Source organism: Schistocerca cancellata, chromosome 2 (assembly GCF_023864275.1).
Source record: "Schistocerca cancellata isolate TAMUIC-IGC-003103 chromosome 2, iqSchCanc2.1, whole genome shotgun sequence".
NCBI classification, from domain to species: Eukaryota; Metazoa; Arthropoda; class Insecta; order Orthoptera; family Acrididae; genus Schistocerca; species Schistocerca cancellata.
The window spans coordinates 786,851,821-786,871,240 of NC_064627.1; the positions used below are offsets into that span (position 1 = coordinate 786,851,821).

The window sequence follows — 19,420 nt, forward strand, 5'->3', positions numbered from 1 at the left end:
CGAACCAATACTTTTTTCTCATTGTCGACCCTATTCCAGATTTCATCATCCGAATCTATTTCTGTTCTCTTTCCTTTCAGCTCATATGCTTTTATTATTATTCTCGAATCAGAAACATACAAATTTACAGTAGCCATACACATCAATAAATATGTGTATATATATATATATATATATATATATATATATATATATATATATATATATATACACGAATTGTATTTATATTACATGTGCCCAGTACTTTGCAACCTCTAAGGCGCTTGGAGTGGCTTGCAGGAGATCAATCTTCGTGCAGGATGTAGGGCACAAAAGGCACTGGAGCATGTGGCTTGTGGTTTGTTCTTGTCCACAATCACAGGACGTATTTTCTGTTATGAAGCCCCATCTCTTCAGGTTGTCTCTGGATCGTCCAACTCCTGATCGTAATCTGTTTAAAGATTTCCACACCAGCCAGCTCTCGTTGTGTCCAGGTGGTAGTTCTTCAGCTTCTGGCGTCTGCAGGTGAGGCGTCGACTTCTTCCATAACTCCAGCCTTGCCTTCTCTGGTAAAATGGTGAGCTTCTCGGATGTTCTCAGGAAGCTCTTTCGCGATCTCAGCCGTTGCTGTGGTGGATTATGTCCGTGCAGTGGATGGGCACTGTCCTGTTCCACTTTCAGTCTCTCCTTGTTGGCAGCCACTGTTCTGCGTATCCATGGTGGCGCTATTCCAGCCAGGCAGTAGAGCTTATCAGTTGGGGTGGGTCTTAAGCAACCTGTGATCAACCTGCAGGTTTCGTTGAAAACGATGTCTACTTGTCTTGCATGAGATGACCTGTACCAGACTGGATAAGCGTATTCAGCAGTAGAAATGCACAGTGCCATTGCAGAACAGCGAATAGTTTGTGGATGTTATCCTCACTGTGTCCCCGCTAGTTTGCGAATTAGGTTGCTTCGAGCGGAGATTTTCATTTTGATGTCCTTGCAGTGAGTTTTGAATGTCAGAGTTCTATCGAGAGTGACTCCCAAGTATTTAGGTGCGTGATGATGCTGGAGTTGGATGTCTGACCATGTAATATGTAGCTCACGATTAGCTTCCCTGTTCCTTAAAAGAAAGACACACACTTGTGTCTTCGAAGGGTTTGGTCTGAGTTGGTTCCGATTGTAGTAGCTTGACAGTGTTCTAAGGGCTGTTGTCAGGTTTCTTTCCACTCTTTCAAAGCATGAGCCCTGCGTAGCAAGGGCTACGTCATCTGCATATAAGAATCTCCTTGTGCCTGGGGTAAATGGCTGGTCGTTGGTATAGATGTTGAAGAAAAGTGGAGCCAAGACGCTTCCCTGAGGTAGACCTTTTTTCTGCGCTCTCCAGCGACTGCGTTGTCCTTGAAATTCAACAAAAAACCTGCGGCTTTGGAGGAGGGTGCTGAGAAGTCTAACAAGGTGGGCGTTGTTGATCATATTATATAGTTTTGCATGGAGTAACCGATGATGGACGGTATCATACCCTGCTATGAGATCCACGAAGACCATGCCCGTTACTTGACGGGTTTCAAAACCATTCTCTATAAACTGAGTGAGATTCAAAAGTTGCCCTGTGCAGTTTTTGTTTGATCGAAATCCTGCTTGTTCGGGTATGACAAGAGGGTCTATTACTGGTAGGATTCTATTCAGAATCATACGTTCGAACCTTTTATAAAGGTGACTCAAAAGGCTAACTGGTCTGAAATTCTTGGGATGATTTGCTTCCTTTCCAAGTTTCAGAAGAGCTATCACCCTGCTCTTTCGCCAGATCTTTGGTATTTGGCACTGGTTCATGCAGTTGTTGAAAAGCTGCAGGATCCTTGTTTCTGGGCCGAAATTCTTGATTTGCCCCATACGGATGTCATCTAGACCGGATGCTTTACCAGTTTTGCTCTCCTTAATAGCCTTGTTTAATTCAGATATCTCGAATGGGAGAGTCAGATCCCTCGTTTGTTCTTGGGCCTCTTGCTGTACTTTCGAAACTTTGATTCTATGGCTTCCTTTCCCATTCATGAGCAGTTGGTGTGCTATCTGATCTGCAGCAATGTTACAGTGTGCTGTGGATCTGGTTGGGTCATTATTGAGGCTTCTCAGTAATCTCTACGCTTTATGACTGTTTCTGATGAGATCAAGTTCTTCCATAGTTTTAACCCAAGAATTCCTTTTGGATTCTTTCAGAGATGCAATAGATTTATTCCCAGCCGATACATATGCTAACTTTACCCTATCATTTCTGTTTTCTTTCCAGTCCAGTCAATTCATTCTCTAGATACGATTCTTTATTACTGCCGACATGAATTTCGGTTGGTTGCTTTTATCACTGTTACACAAAAAATACGCTGGAGGAAAGTAATGAACATAATGTTAACAGCACTTACTTATTTTGATACTCTATATTCATTACTGTAGCTATTATTGCTGTAACTACTATTATTATCTACAGCTTGTATATTGCGAATATTACAACCTTAAGTCTCCAAGAATTCATGGTTAGATATAAGAGAAAACATGAAGATGAAAATGTTTCCAGCTGAAACAGATGCGTAAATTCGTAAGTATATAGACAACGGTTATCAGTTGTACATTGCTGGTAGATTGGTGCGAGAGACTGTTGGAGCCTATACGGATAGGTTATAACGAATGCTGCAGCCACTACTGATGCCAAATCATTGTGTCTGAATTGTAGAATCCGTCAGCCACAATCACCACCAGTCAGTCACTAATAAAATACCCTAGCAGACATCAATAGAGGCCACATGCCAATATTCCGGCTTTGTCACGAGCCTGTAAGGTTTTAACAATGAGACGAAGTTAACCTGACATAAAATAGAAACGAGAAATAATTTCTTAAAATATTATTTTATTATAATTTTTCCAGTACAACAATGACTGTCGTTTCTGAAATGAGAATTATGAACAAAATTTCGTTATTCTTTAATCTCAAAGATTCATAAGAAATAAATAGCTATAACGTACAACTATACCATTGCTGAAGGACGTACCTCCAACTCCTATATGTTTCACTCCTACTGCGTAATTGCAACTATTTACTTAAATTTTAATTAAAGTGAATATCCCATGCTTACTTTTAATAAAAATACGTATGTGACAAATATTTATAATTTAATGAAAACTGTATGCAATGAAAGAAATTAGAATGCCAGTTAATTGGAAAGAATGTAGGGACAATTTATATATTCAAGTTAAGTACGACATTTTAGTGAGTAACGTGAATATCAAAATCATTTTTACGTAGTTAGAGGTTCCGGAATTGAATGTTGATTAAAATTATCTCCAAATTAATTAATAAAAAATTTAACACAGTAGAGCGTGAGTGAACATACAGGGTGATTCCTTGATGCTGTTACAATTTTTCAGAGATGACTGAGAAGGATAAATGTATGAATTTGACGTAAGGGACCTTGTTAGGAAAACGGTCGACTGGAAAGCTATAAGCGAAAATCGTTCTGATACCTCTGACGATGGAGCTCTTCTACTGCAGGCTCTTTGCTTTCCATATTCTGGGAGCAGACAGTGTGGACCAAACAAGAAAAAAAAAGTCCGATAAACATGGACTCTATGGACTCTAAAGTGCATATCTCAAGAAGTATGAGCACTACTTGATATTCCCTATTGTGAAACACATCTATACTGCTGAACAAGTGCTCATAGCTCTCAAGGTAGGCATTTTAGAGCCCACGTTATTGTCCACACCACCTATTCCAAAAATATGGAAATAAAAGTGCTTGTAGTAGAAGAGGCTCACTGTCAGGGGTATCAGAAGGATTTTCGCTTACAACTTCCGACTCGGTCATTTCCGGACCAGGATCCCTTCCCTCAAATTGATACAAAAACCTTCTCCATGATCTGTGAAAGTTTGTACATCGTCACGGAATCACCTTGTAAAACACACAGGACGTCTTCTCCATTCTAAATCTACTTACTGAACTAAGATATACATATATATGTTTCGCCATAGTAGCAGTTACATCACTTTCATCGTCGTTTTCTCACCTGGTGCGGACTCCAGAGCAGGTTCAGAAGGGATCTTGGTGTACTCGAGGACTCTCTCCACTGATGTCATCTGGCTGACCACTTCAGTCATTTGCATAATACCATATTGAAGCATACCAGTCAGAATCAGTGACTGTGAAATTGCCAGACCCACACCGGAACCACCGAATGAACCTGTGAAATAATAACTCCTGTAAGTAGCAGAGTTATAACGTTTTATTGAAAAGGAGGTAACTAATATGTGGAAAAGTTCTGGTAAAAGGATACAAGTCTTAAAAGAATTTAAGAAAAGTTCACTTATCCATATGGTAAATCTTTTTATTTTCTTGGTTACAGGCCATTTCTCGTGTTAAATGTTCGCTTCGTTTCTGTCTTCTTGTTTGCAGATTTGCGGCTTGGTTTCACAGGTTTTTTTCCTTTTCTAATATTGTCTTCTGGTAGTTAAATGAAATGTTCAAAATGTCTCCATTAGCTCTAACACCACGTCATTGACTGTCTTATTCGTTCCTATATTCCATTTGTCTGCTGTACATTCTGAAATATTTCTTGAACACGTTGGTGAAGAATGTTAACATTCGCAATAGGTTTTGAATACACTGCTTCCGAAAGTAATAACAAAAATAAATCCAATGTCCTGACAACAAGAGAACAAGCAGGTCAAGATGTTGCTACACCATGACCTATCCTTTTATTTGGAAAACGCTGATTCAAAACTGTTTTTGTTTGGAAAGCAAAATGGTATTGTGAATGCTGACATTCTTCGCCAGCATACTGAAGAAAGGCTGCAACAAATACAGCAGACAGACGCGTGGAATACGTGAGCTAGTCAGATATTCAATGATGGCGCCTTTAGAAGCTTGTGTAGGAGCTAATGGTAGACACTGCAAGCATTTCTTTTAGACATCAGAAGGCAGAGACGAAGCAAACATGTATTATCATATAATTGTTTGTTGTTGTTTGTTGTGGTCTTCAGTTCCGAAACTGGTGTGATGCAGCTCTCCATGCTACGCTATCCTGTGCAAGCTTCTTCATCTCCCAGTACCTACTGCCACCTACATCCTTATGAATCTGCTTAGTGTATTCATCTCTTGGTCTCCCTCTACGATTTTTACCCTCCACGCTGCCCTCCAGTACTAAATTGTTGGTCCCTTGATGCCTCAAAACACGTCCTACCAACCGATCACTTCTTCTAGTCAAGCTGTGCCACAAATTCCTCTTCTCCCCAATTCTGTTCAGTACCTCCTCATTAGTTATGTGATCCACCCATCTAATCCTCAGCATTCTTCTGTAGCACCACATTTCGAAAGCTTCTATTCTCTTCTTGTGCAAACTGTTTATCGTCCATGTTTCACTTCCGTACATGGCTACACTCCATACAAATACTTTCAGAAACGACTTTCTGACACTTAAATCTATACTCGATGTTAACAAATTTCTCTTCTTTAGAAACACTTTACTCGCCATTGCCAGTCTGCATTTGATATCCTCTCTACTTCGACCATCATCAGTTATTTTGTTCCCGAAACAGCAAAACTCCTCTACTGCTCTAAGTGTCTCATTTCCTAATCTAATACCCTCAACATCACCCGACTTAATTCGACTACATTCCATTATGATCGTTTTGCTTTTGTTGATGTTCATCTTATATCCTCTTTTCAAGACACTGTCCATTCCGTTCAACTGCTCTTCCAAGTCCTTTGCTGTCTCTGACAGAATTTCAATGTCTGTAACCAACAAAAAAATTATCATATGAGTACATGAACTATTATGCTCCTTTCTAAATCCTCTATCCATTCCCCAGAGGCTACCCACGTATTAGTTAACACGAGGAGAAACAGCACTTCCAGGCTGCAAGTAAATGTGCACATAGTTCCAACAAAACATTCGCCACATTTACGCAAATACTGACTAGGTAGCTACCAAATTCGTGTTATACACACAGAAAATTGCGCTCTATCTGCTGAATTATTCATTATTGTCACCTTCATTACATGGAGATAATTATGTAGCAGTTAGTGATATTCTTAAATATGAAACGCTCCATTGCAAATTACGAAGGGCCTTCAGTAGATAATGCAACACATTCTTTTTCATGAAAGCAGTTTCTTTTTATTCTTGATTCCAATACACCATACTATTCCCCACTCTTTTGGCCTGTATACCCACATGGTACCCTTCCACTGGTCGACATCAGAGCCAATCTGTTTGGTCATATAGGAATTCACACACATTTGAACATTTTTGAGCCAACACCCGGCTTCATCAATAACCTCCACATAATCCACGTCCTGCTTCCCGCAGAGGGCATCCTTCATTGGGCCGAAGAGGTGGGAGTCAGAAGGTGCGAGATCCGGCTTGTAAGGTAAATGAAGAAGAGCAACCCAATGACGTTTTGTGAGCTCCTCTCGGGTGCGCAGATTTATGTGAGGCCATATGTTGTCATAGGGATGGAGTAGTTCGTTTGCTTTTTTGTAGCGTCGAACACGCTGAAGTCGTTTCTTCAGTTCCATAAGGCTCGCATAATATACACTAATGGCCATTAAAATTGCTACACCACGAAGATGACCCGCTACAGACGCGAAACTTAACCGACAGGAAGAAGATGCTGTGATATGCAAATGATTAGCTTTTCAGAGCATTCACACAAGGTTGGCGCCGGTGGCGACACCTACAACGTGCTGACATGAGGAAAGTTTCCAACCGATTTCTCATACACAAACGGCAGTTGACCGGCGTTGCCTGTTGAAACGTTGTTGTGATGCCTCGTGTAAGAAGGAGAAATGCGTACCATCACGTTTCCGACTTTGATAAAGGTCGGATTGTAGCCTATCGCGATTGCTGTTTACCCTATCGCGACATTGCTCCTCGCGTTGGTCAACATCCAATGACTGTTAGTAGACTATGGAATCGGTGGGTTCAGGAGGGTAATACGGAACGCCGTGCTGGATCCCAACGGCCTCGTATCACTAGCAGTCGAGATGACAGGCATCATCCCAATGGCTGTAATGGATCGTGCAGCTACGTCTCGATCCCTGAGTCAACAGATGGGGACGTTTGCAAGACAACAACCATATGCACGAACAGTTAGACGACGTTTGCAGCAGCATGAACTATCAGCTCGGAGACCATGGCTGCGGTTACCCTTGACGCTGCATTACAGACAGGAGCGCCTGAGATGGTGTACTCAACGACGAACCTAGCACGAATGGCAAAACGTCGTTTTTTCGGGTGAATCCAGGTTCTGTTTACAGCATCATGATGGTCGCATCCGTGTTTGGCGACATCGCGGTGAACGCACAATGGAAGTGTGTATTCGTCATCGTCATACTGGCGTATCACCCGGCGTGATTGTATGGGGTGCCATTGGTTACACGTCTCGGTCACCTCTTGTTCGCAGTGACGGCACTTTTAACAGCGGTCGTTACATTTCAGATGTGTTACGACCCGTGGCTCTACCCTTCATTCGATCCCTGCGAAACTCTACATTTCAGCAGGATAATGCACGATCGCATGTTTCAGGTCCTGTACGGGCCTTTCTGGATACAGAAAATGTTCGACTGCTGCCCTGCCCTGCACATTCTCCAGATCTCTCACCAATTGAAAACGTCTGGTCAATGATGGCCGAGCAACTGGCTCGTCACAATACGCCAGTCACTACTCTTGATGAACTGTGGTATCGTGTTGAAGCTGCTTGGGCAGCAGTACCTGTACACGCCATCCACGCTCTGTTCGACTCACTGCCCAGGCGTGTCAAGGCCGTTATTACGGCCAGAGGTGGTTGTTCTGGGTACTGATTTCTTATGATCTATGCACCCAAATTGCGTGAAAATGTAATGACATGTCAGTTCTAGTATAATATATTTGTCCAATGAATACCCGTTTATCATCTGCATTTCTTCTTGGTGTAGCAATTTTAATGGCCAGTGGTGTACTTCACAGTTGATTGTTCCACCACGAGGGAGGACATCAAAAAGAATAACCCTTTCAGAGGCCCAGAAGACCGTCGCTTTCGCTTTACCGGCTAAGGGTGCGGATTAGAACTTTTTCTTCGGAGGAGAGGTGGTGTGGCGCCATTCCATGGATTGCCATTTCGTTTCCGGTTCAAAGTGATGAAGCCATGTTTCATCGCCCATGACGGCGTTCAACAAAAAATTGTCACGATCAGCCTCGTAATGCGCAAGCAATTCCGCGCAGATGGTTATTCGTTACTCTTCATGGGTCGAGGAACCCAGCAGGCACGCGCGATTGAGTACCCCAACTGGTAAATAAGTGTGTCAGCACTACCAACAAAGACGTCCAATTGTGCAGTGAGGTGTTTGCTTGTGACTGGTCGATCATCTCGAAAGAGAGTGTCCGCACGTCGAGGAACCCAGCAGGCACGCGCGATTGAGTACCCCAACTGGTAAATAAGTGTGTCAGCACTACCAACAAAGACGTCCAATTGTGCAGTGAGGTGTTTGCTTGTGACTGGTCGATCATCTCGAAAGAGAGTGTCCGCACGTTCCCACATTGCGTGCGGCCTTGTTGCGATGTTACAGATGCCTCACCCAACGACTCACCGTGCTTTTGTTCACTGCCAGATCTCGTCGACATTCTGTAGGCACCTATGAATGCTGCAGTGCTCTGGTTTTCTGCCAAAAGAAACTCGATGGGAGCTCTGCTTGGAACACACATCCGTTATAGACGCCATTTTCAAGGCTACTTATGGCGCTGTCACCTACTGGAACTTCGTGAAACTATAGGGGCTTAAACGGAAATACGAGGGTTGTTCAGAAAGTAAGTTTTGATCGGTCGCTAAATGGATACCAAAGTGAAAATCAGAAACACTTTATTTGCAAAAGTTAGCTACACTTTCCAGATACTTCTCTACGTAGTCGCCGCTCTGACTCAGTCATTTGTCGGAGCGTTATACCAAATTTCCAACACCATCGTCATGGAAGGCAGCTGCTTGTGCTTTCCGATAATTGTCTACGCTGGTCTACGGGGCGTAGCCTGCGCCCAAGTGTTGTCTTCGTATCCAACGTTTCATGTGAACAGAGATGATACTCAGGACGAGCCAATTAGGGCTGTGTTGTGGGTGATCGAACACTTCCCATCGAAAAGGCTGCAGGAGCGTCTTCACTGCCCCTGCAGAGTGCGGCTGAGAATTGCCATGAAGAAGGAAGTGTGTGGCAGTTGTGTTAGGTGGGCTGCATTCATTAAGGCGAAGCCTCTCAGCGGGCCCTCCGACTTGGCGGAAGACATCGTTGTTCTAGGCACCTTTACTCGCTCACGGTGCGCCCACATCTAAAAAGGGCGTCTCGAAGCGATCGACGGTCATACTAGAGACACTATCCAACATATCTGTGCAAAGCGTCATCGGGTTTTCACTGAGGTGTCCATTTCGCAACCGATCGGAACTTACTTTCTGGACAACCCTGGTATTCCACGATGTCTTTGTCGCCTACGGCCCAGTCACCAGCCACACAAGCGTGACCGCTGTTTGCCGCCCTTTCTATACGAGAGCAACACTTTCGCACCTCCAGTAGTGAAATCGTTGTGGAAAAGGAAAAGATTCAAAATAGAAACAGAATAGACCAAAAGTGGGAAAACCAGAAATATATACACAAAAAGAGAAAAAAGAGCTGAAGAGACTGACTCTGATTCAGACATCTCTTTGAGGACAGACGTAAGCATGGATGATATCCATCCCTTTGGAAAGTCCACACCAGATTCTATTATTATGACTGATGCACCACAAGTAAGTAGAGAAAATTACATCTTGGCTAATTTTCGTGGAGGAAAGAGGATTTCTACAGGTATAGTTATTTTTGCACTATACAAAAAGTACTGGAAAATGAACTAGGAATCTACGTTGTGTTTAACGGTCATGCTGTGAAACAAAAAAGACAGTAATTCTCTGTTGTGTATCTCTCATTTTTGTATTAATCTCAATATAAGAAGTATAATTGCTAATAGTTCTTACTAATTGCTGGTTAACTTCGTGGTATTAAAAATAGGAAAAACAAACAAAGAAATTCACACTGATATGTGTTTCATACCATACAAATCCTTGAAACATCCTGCACAGAAAAATCCTAGTTATGCAAATGTATCGTTTTGTATGTTCTGCATCTCATTGTTAAGAACTCAACCTACAATCATCAGTGCACATAACAATTTCACATGTGTATCCAATTTTGAACCAACCATACCACATTTAGGAACTTCAGTCCAAAAAATAATAAGATGTATTTGTTTTTTCTAGTCTACATTTGTAACTTTAAAGAATTAAGTACAACATCATTTTTACAGTAGCTTATAGTCTCCAACACTTACAATTTTTTTCCGAACAGTTATTGTTTTCCTTTCCAAAGTACAGATACATTTTGTTCTGTATCATATTTAGGACATCTTACCCTACTGAAATTATATGGGAATTTATTTTTGTATGACGTATGCCACCGTGAAGACGAAATTGATCAATAGAATGGTATTGCGAAAACTGAATCTGACATCGAGCACAGAGACTCAGTGCCAGGAAGAACTGTCAATATTCAGAGATACAATAGGTACGATCATTCAAAACAGAAGAGTGTACCAAAACGTGGGTTCTAAAATGCATAACTCAAGAGTTACGAGCAGCTGCTCATCTTCGCTACTGTGAAACATTTCTTCTTCTGAAAAGGGGCTTACAGTTCTTAAGGTACACATTTTAGAGCCCATGTTCACCGGATTATGTTTCCTTGTTTGGTCCACACAAGCTCCTCCCAGGAGGTGGGAAGCAAAGAGCTTGCAGTGAAAGAGATTGGTTTCACAATATCGAAGATGCCTTTTAGAGCCCATGCTTACTATGTTTTTTTGATTCGAATGGTCTTCCCTGAGATATCCTTGACTATATATTCCAGGACACCCTGTATATTAAAATCACGAATTCTTAAACGCATCCTATGACATGACAATTTAAGTAGTGCTCTTACCTGCAGAAAGAACGAGGAAACTGTAGGTGACGATAGTAACGAAAATGCTGCTGAGAAAGTCTAGCCATATTCCAAGCGCTGATCCGTTTGTTACATATAGGAACCATGCAGAGGTATGACGATCCTAAAAAACAAGAAATTGATATGTGAGTTTGTTGCTTCTATACAAAGGGAAGGCTATGAAGCGAACGAGAGGCTGTGTCGTAAAGTTCCTGACCATCGAACATTTCTCCAGTGTCCTGTATTGAAATTCAAACCTCTAAGCAGCGTCTCGTAAAGTGAGGGAATGTGACACCGTCGGTGGCGATCCGTGAGTCGGATGGTGACGTCAATCACGGGACGGACCCTTGGTGCTTTTCGCGAGGAGCAGACTATGTGCAGGCACCGGGTTTCACCCTCTTCCTTTTATTATTATCATGCAACAAATACATGACACCACACTTTACACACATCCATCGTAGTCAGCCACACTCAGCAGATACACTTCAGACATAACCCTAGAAGGCCGCCGGGAAAGAACAGCTTGTGGCGAGAAAAGAAAACGTTATCGGATTGGGTGGCTGAAAAACCATTTGGGTTCTTCAAGGCAACAGAGCCACACGGCTCTTTCAGACTCATTCAATACAAAAGAACACCATTTTAACTGTTCGCAAAATTTAGATTACATTTTTGTGACAGAATGATACGTCGGCATTCGGAACTAAAAAAGGAGTTATTCCCTAAAATTTTGATTGCTTAATACACCAAGGTATGGTCCATATTCCTTAATTATACTAAGCGTTCATGTCGCTCTGAATATCAGTCAAAGAATACAGATTTTTGGGAACCATAACTAAATTTTTCGATATTCAGAGTTAAATAGGGATAACTGTAGGGAGAAACAGGTAGTATACAATATGTACAAGAGCTACGAGGGAAAAATAAGAGTGGGAGACCAAGAATAAAATTCTCAAATTAAGAAAGGGCTAAGACAGAAATGTAGCCTTTCGCCCAAACTGTGTAATCTACACATCGAAGAAGCAGTGAGGCAGTAAAAGAAAGGTTCAAGCGTGGGATGAAAATTCATTGTGAAAGGACATCAGTGATAAGATTCGCTGCTGCCATGCTATCCTCTGTGAAAGAGAAGAAGAATTGCGAGATCTGTTGAATGTAATGAATAGTCTAATGAGTTCTGAAGATTGACTGAGAGTAAACCAAAGAAAGGAGAAATTAATGAGAAGTATCAGAAACGAAAGCACTCCGTGTTCATGCCACAAGTGGCCCATCAGGACCATCCGACCGCCGTATCATCCTCAGCTGAGGATGCGGATATGAGGGGCGTGTGGTCAGCACACCGCTCTCCCGGTCGTTATGGTGGTTTTCTTTGACCAGAGCCGCTACTAGTCGGTCGAGTAGCTCCTCAATTGGCATCACGAAGCTGAGTGGACCCCGAATCAGAAATGAGAACAGAGAGAAATTTAATATCGCAACTGGTGATCATGAAGTAGATGAAGGTAAGGAATCTGCTACCTACGCAGCAGAATTACCCATGACGGACGGGGCAAGGAGGACGTAAAAAGCAGACTACCACTGGCAAAAAGGACATCCCCGGCCAAGAGAAGTCTACTAGTATCAACCATAGGCCTTAATTTGAGAAAGAAATTTCTGAGAATATTCGTTTGGAGCGCAGCATTCGGTCAGGAATCTCAATCATTGGAGTACCACTGTCTTCAGTGTTGCGTCGCTCTTCGAACTGAGCCCTGGTGACCAGCGAAGATGTGTCTGCAGACGTCCCAGATAGGGATGTGTTACCAACCTGACTGCCATCCGCCACACAGCCCCGCAAGTAGGAGTGATGGACTGCGGCAACCTTTACAGCCCAGCGTTACGTCGATGAAATTCTACGTTCCATTTTGTTGCCCTTCATGGCAAGCCATCCTGGGCTTGCATTTCAACAAGATAATGCCCGCCCGCACACGGCAAGAGTCTCTACTGCTTGTCTTCGTGCTTGCCAAAGTCTACTTTGGCCAGTTCGGTCATGGGATCTCTGTCCAATTGAGAAGGTTTTAAGCATTAAAGGAAGGGCCCTCCAACTACATGGGGATTTTAAAGATCTAACGCACCGGTTGGACAGAATTTGGCGATATGCCTCAATAACATGTCCAGGGGCTCTATCTGTCAATTCCAAGCCGAATAACTGCTTGCATAAGGCTCACAGGTGGATCAAAGCTTACTGCCTTGCTGGTTTGTGAAGCACTTTCTCTTGAATAGAGCATCGAATTTTTCTGAAACTGTAATCTCCCCCCCCCCCCCTCTCTCTCTCTCTCTCTCTCTCTCTCTCTCTCTCTTAGAGTGAACTTCCGCCACAGTCCCGATCTCTCCCTATCCGATTTACAAATTCATTTTAGCCCTGGCCATTCGTTAGCGTCCGATGAATAGCTGCAGCTCTGGATACAGTCATGATTCGGTAGGCACAAGGAAACATCTGCGCATGAAAGCACTGTCCGCCCGGTCTATCGGAAGTCCAGAGCAGAAGAAACTGGAACCACATGCAGTGGGATGCTGTCGAATAATGTTAAAAGGTATGGGGACACAAAAAAAATAAATGTCGTGTGACTAGGGCCTCCCGTCGGGTAGACCATTCGCTGGGTGTAAGTCTTTCGATTTGACGCCACTTCGGCGACTTGTGCGTCGGTGGGGATGAAATGATGATGATCAGGACAACACAACACCCTGTCTCTGAGCGGAGAAAATCTCCGACCCAGCCGGGAATCGAACGCGGGCCTTTAGGATTGACATTCTGTCGCGCTGACCACTCAGCTACCGAGGGCGGACAATGGGGACCGATAAATCAGGAAATGAAGAAGTAATAAAGAAAAGTAGATGAGGGAAGAACACTAAGGAATATCATTACTAGAAGGGACATGTTAGTGGGGTACCTGCTACGGCATCTAGAAATACGTTATCTCACAAAACAGGTGAAGCACCAGAAGGGGAAGAGTAAACCAAACGAATCCTGACGGTCTGAAAGTTACTGTATGTGGGTTTATTTCAATGTTTACAAAATAGTATCAGACTGACCAAAAACTTCGCAGTATGAGTTCATTTATCTTTATGATATTGCACCTCCTCTGGCGTGGATGCATGACTGATTCTATTATGAAGGGTGCCAAAAGCCGTTGAATAACATCCCGAGGCAAGCTGGTCGGCAACTATTATAACTGGTACATGATATCCTGCATAGTGGCACTGGGACGGAGAACACGTGTTCTATCGGGGACAGATTGAGGCTTTTTCTGACCAAAGAAGTACCTAATCATCACGAAGACAGTTTGTAGACATATGCCACGCGTGGGCGACCATTGTCCAGTTGAAGAATACTGTACTGTCGCACGAGATGTAAAAAATGAGGACGTGGGATGTCTGTGACGTACCATTATGCCATTCCTCAGTCACTACCAGACTTGACCTGAAGTCATACACGACATATGTCCCTACCATGAGGCCAGGAGTAACACCACTGTGTCTCTCCGAGACATCTGATGAATGAGACCTCTCCCAGATCGCCGCCATATTCGCCGACTATGGTCATCCGGGATGGTGCAGAACCGCGAATGACCACTGAACACAATGTGATGCCATTCAAAAGTTGAGTCCATGCTTCCCGGTCTCTCTAAACGCGGCCGTTTGTGTTGCAGTGTCAATGTCAGCTTACGCATGAGACGGTTTCTCCATAGTCAGGCTCCTGGCAGCCCTCGACCATGGTCCAGGATGACAAAGAAAGTTCTAGTGAGCTCATTACTAGTTTTCGGACGGTACGTGCAGATGTGGATCGTTTACAATGTTCAGAATACCAGCGATCTTGTATTACGGTTGATGACGCGCATGCCCTCCTTCACGTTCTCATCCAGTCCAGCATCGGGCCACGGACAGTTGCGAATGCCCCACAAATATGGAAACTGCACAATTCACCCACCTGGCTAAATGGAGACGTTCCTTTTCTTTTACTGCAAAGCACCATGCTGTCTGAAATAATGTTATTTTTTGTTTAGCTACCAGTTTCGGATCAGAACCATCATCAGCGGCAGGAAAATTATCGCAGATATATCACACGTCATACTTGCTTTAACGTAAGTTATCACAGAAAACCATAAATGCCAATAAAAATCATAAACTGTTACAAGATTAAAATGTGTTGGCACATTGACACAAGGACAACATGTGATCACATGTTTCTTAAAATTTGTACATGCTGTTGACCGTCGCCTAAGGAAAATGTTCAAATGGAGCCCCCTAACAAGGCTCCATCAAACATTCTCAGGTGCTAATAACGGTGTATCACACGACTACGCAGAATCTCAGGGTCCTTCGCAGTGATCATTCAACATCTGACGCTCCTCACGCCTCTTATGTACGCTACCAGGCCTGGTAACAAAACTAAACACGAACAGCGCTAGTGTACTCTGGTGGCCCCTCTGCCTGTCACAGAGAACTCCAATTCTAATCATTGACATACATGCCGACGTATATGAAGTTGCTTCGACATCCGACCATGTTTTCTGGGTGCTTCACTTTTCGTATCGGGTAGCATAGTATACTAGGTGTTGGAAGGAAAACACAGTGACAAAATAAAACAGTTAGACAAAACTACAACGCTCATTAACGCATTGTGCAGAACGTTGGGTGTAGCAACTACATAGAGAAAAAATATAAGCATAAAATAGGAAAAAACTCAGAGCATCCCTCAAACCAGTCAAAAGAACTATGTTTCTGAAATAAAGAAAACGTTGGATAAAAGTATCTTAGAAATGTGTTTCAGCAATAATCTTTGTATTTTCTACAGTGTCATGCTATTCATGAACGAGCGTTTAGAAACCTGTCTTCGCAGTAGCTAGGAACCACGGTAACCGCAATTTTTAGCTTACAGTGTAGGAGATCCTCAACGTCCTCTTACAGCTAATGCTTTGAAATCGCGTTTAACGTGTAGTGATAGATGGTTTTTCTGTTTATCCCGGAGGCTGAACGGAGCAGCTGAGGGGCAGCTGGACCTGGAATCGCAGCCTCAGACAGTGGTGTACATTTCACAGTAGTAGCAGCGACTGTTCCGGGATTTCGCTTGCAACTTTCTGCTGTCGTTCTGCACGAAAGGGTTTGGCTTGTAATGCAGCTCCACTCACACAACTGCACTTACATTACAGACAAATGTTCAGTAGTACGCGTCAACATCTTTCCTCGAATGTTCAGAAAATATGAAATATGTGTTAGCTTATAACTCAAACTACACATAATTGGCTATATAAGGAAGTACTCACCTGGTGGGAGTCGAATTCCTTTCTAACGATGTCCTGAATCCCTGACGCTCTAATTGTGGCCAACCCATTAAGAGTGTCGGAGAGATGAGAGAACACGGGGCTCCTCCCTGAAATGTTACATCAAACATACAATGCGACAAATGTTTTCGCATATAAATTTCTAAAGCCAAATTGCTAATATATAGTTATTACAAAATTTTTATTCCGTTACCTAAAGAGTAGTTAAGGTCTGAATGCCAACAAACCGCATTTTTTTCACTTTCTGCCATTTTTGCTTTGTTATCCTATCATCAGACGGAAACTGACTAGCATCCACAACAGACACTAGTGAGCAAGAAATCGAACCTTTAGCCATCACGGATCACGATATTGCTAGGCAATGCCAAATCGAGTTCTGATCACTCATGCTATGTATGAAACGTGTTGCAACTGTTAATGGCTTTGTGTGGTAGATGTGTATGCTAAAGTGATTGAGAGTGCAATAGGTTGCAATTTAAATAGATGCCACTGTACGAGAGACACATTTCAAGACAAATATCATATGCACTGTAGCTGCTAATACTATGTACATATCTAGGAGGACACTGGTTGTTATATAACATGATAGTGTAAAATACAGGAACGTTAAATTATTATTAACATGTTGAGTAACGCCTGTCGGTTGTCACTGCAGAAGCAAACTGCCGATTCCTAAAAAACTAATATTTGTGGAACAAATCACAGTTCGTTTCATTCTTAACTTTAATTACGAAACATTTTCACCAAGAAGTGACGGGAAAATCTATCAATGAAAAACAGACTGTCATTGTTGACGATAAATGTATTTCTTCAAGTCTTTCACTGTTGTACAGAAAGAAGCAAGACACAAAGAAAATTTTGAAAGTTTCCTGCTCATTTTCAGTTTCAGTTTTTGCTCATTATATTTTGCTCTCCGTAAATCGTGACGTTTATCTCTGCAATGTTTTCCTTGGTTCATCTATGATCAGCTTAGATGCATCGACATAAGCTCCTTGTGCAACATCTTTGCATGCAGTTAGGGTACCACTGTCGATAGCCTTACTGAGTAACCGATTACACCTACTTCCAGTGGATATCTTATCGTTGGCTTTCTGGAAGACTCCAGCCCGCAACGGTTCGCACCAACAGCCGGGAGTCCACTCGTCAGCTGGAGCTTACTTGGGCAGAATGGGGGAAAAGCAGTTCAGTCTCAGACGAGCGGCCAATGATGACGGTTCGGGTGTGGCCCCTGTGTCAGAACGGTTTTTCAAGAAATGTCGGCATTACTATGATTTTGAGGAGTTAACGGAGGGAGCAATTCTTTAATCGTCAAAGATGTTTTGTGGATATGTTTGCAAGGAACCGGAATTTATAAGTGGAAGTGAGCTCTTTAAATACTACGAGTGCTGCCGCCATTAAAGCCACTGTGGTGTTTTAAGAATAACAAAAGGAGCGTTTATATTACCGGATCTTGCAAGAAGTGCTAGTTCTGCAAGGTTCGCAGGAGAGCTTCTGTAAAGTTTGGAAGGTAGGAGACGAGATACTGGCAGAAGTAAAGCTGTGAGTACCGGGCGTGAGTCGTGCTTCGGTAGCTCAGATGGTAGAGCACTTGCCCGCGAAAGGCAGAGGTCCTGAGTTCGAGTCTCGGTCGGGCACACAGTTTTAATCTGCCAGGAAGTTTCATATCAGCGCACACTCCGCTGCAGAGTGAAAATCTCATTCTGGAAACATCCCCCAGGCTGTGGCTAAGCCATGTCTCCGCAATATCCTTTCTTTCAGGAGTGCTAGTTCTGCAAGGTTCTCAGGAGAGCTTCTGTAAAGTTTGGAAGGTAGGAGACGAGGTACTGGCAGAAGTAAAGCTTTGAGTACCGGGCGTGAGTCGTGCTTCGGTTGCTCAGATGGTAGAGCACTTGCCCGCGAAAGGCAAAGGTCCCGAGTTCGAGTCTTCGTCGGGTACATAGTTTTAATCTGCCAGGAAGTTTCAGTAATATTGTTTGTCAATAAATCAGTCTATCTTTTCATAACGTGCTTTGAAGTTAAATTTGACGTTGTGGCTAGACGTAGCGAATGCTGTGAATTTGCACATGAGGCGGAATAGGATCATTAATAAAATTTTATCATTTCACGAATATCGTTAAATACTGATGCCTATAGTCTTAGGAAACAGTGCGTAGGTAGGTTTCAGCCACACGGTAGAATTCAATAGATGCCTGTGTATCTGGATGTAATTTCTAGCACTCTTCTTTTTTATGTTCGATAGCCATCTGAACCATTAAATAATATAGGGGTATTTTACACATGTCAGTGCTTGCGAGTAGTAATTTTCGGTACAGAAGTGTCGTAGACAATAAATAAGACAATGCGTCACTAAAGAGAATTATGAAAGACGTGGGCAGGAATTGTGCATATGTGAAAAATGCTTTTCATCAAATTTGTATCATTCAAGAAAAGAGTATTGAATCATAGCATTGCGAAACATCGCATCTGCCGTACATCGCTGCATCGACCAGATCGTCACCACGGACAGACAACTGTTAAGAGCCGCACGTAATTGAGCAAAGGGCGTGGTACTGCATGGCACTTCATTGCTGCTTGGCGCCATTAACAGTATAATGAGTGTGCTATTAAGAATAAAGAAATTTGTGTAGCATAATTTGCTGTGCTGTAAGAAGATCCAATTTATGTCGCGTAGTAAAAATCGAAGACATGGGCAAGATGACTGACGTGGCGAGTACAGCTTGATAAAAGTTGAGGATACGAGGAAAGAAGTGTTTATACATTCAAGTTCTGTGCCAGAACTGAAGATAGTATTAATATAAGTAGTGATCTAGAGGTTCAGGATCAAAATGCGTTCACGCCACTGTCGAAGATCAGTCAACAGGAAATAGAATTAACCAACCGAAGGTGTCGAGATGTTTCTGGTATGAAGCAATTAATCTTGGAAATTCAGAATAATCTTGCTAATAGAATCGAAGAACATGTGTGGATAGTTCAGGATAACGTTGCTAAAGAATTTGCTGTTTAGAATCGGAGACAATTTAAAATGTACAAATAAACAACTGAAAGAAACGCAGAGTAGCATAGCGAAGCTGTTCAGATAAGAGAGAGTAGCTTTCGATTAGTATTAGAAGGCAGTAATAAGTGCACTGCGACATGACG

General features: G+C 42.7%; 1 protein-coding gene across 1 annotated transcript in view; it reads right to left on the minus strand.

Annotated features, from left to right (window-relative positions):
- Positions 1-19,420, minus strand: part of LOC126158715 (ATP-binding cassette sub-family C member 4-like) — a 116,272-nt gene that overhangs the window by 20,816 nt on the left and 76,036 nt on the right. The window contains exons 15-17 of the mRNA XM_049916463.1: positions 16,265-16,371; positions 10,974-11,097; positions 4,015-4,188 (exon numbers count right to left, since the gene is read on the minus strand). Of these exons, the coding sequence (XP_049772420.1) occupies positions 4,015-4,188; positions 10,974-11,097; positions 16,265-16,371 (405 nt within the window). The remainder of the gene's footprint in view (positions 1-4,014; positions 4,189-10,973; positions 11,098-16,264; positions 16,372-19,420) is intronic.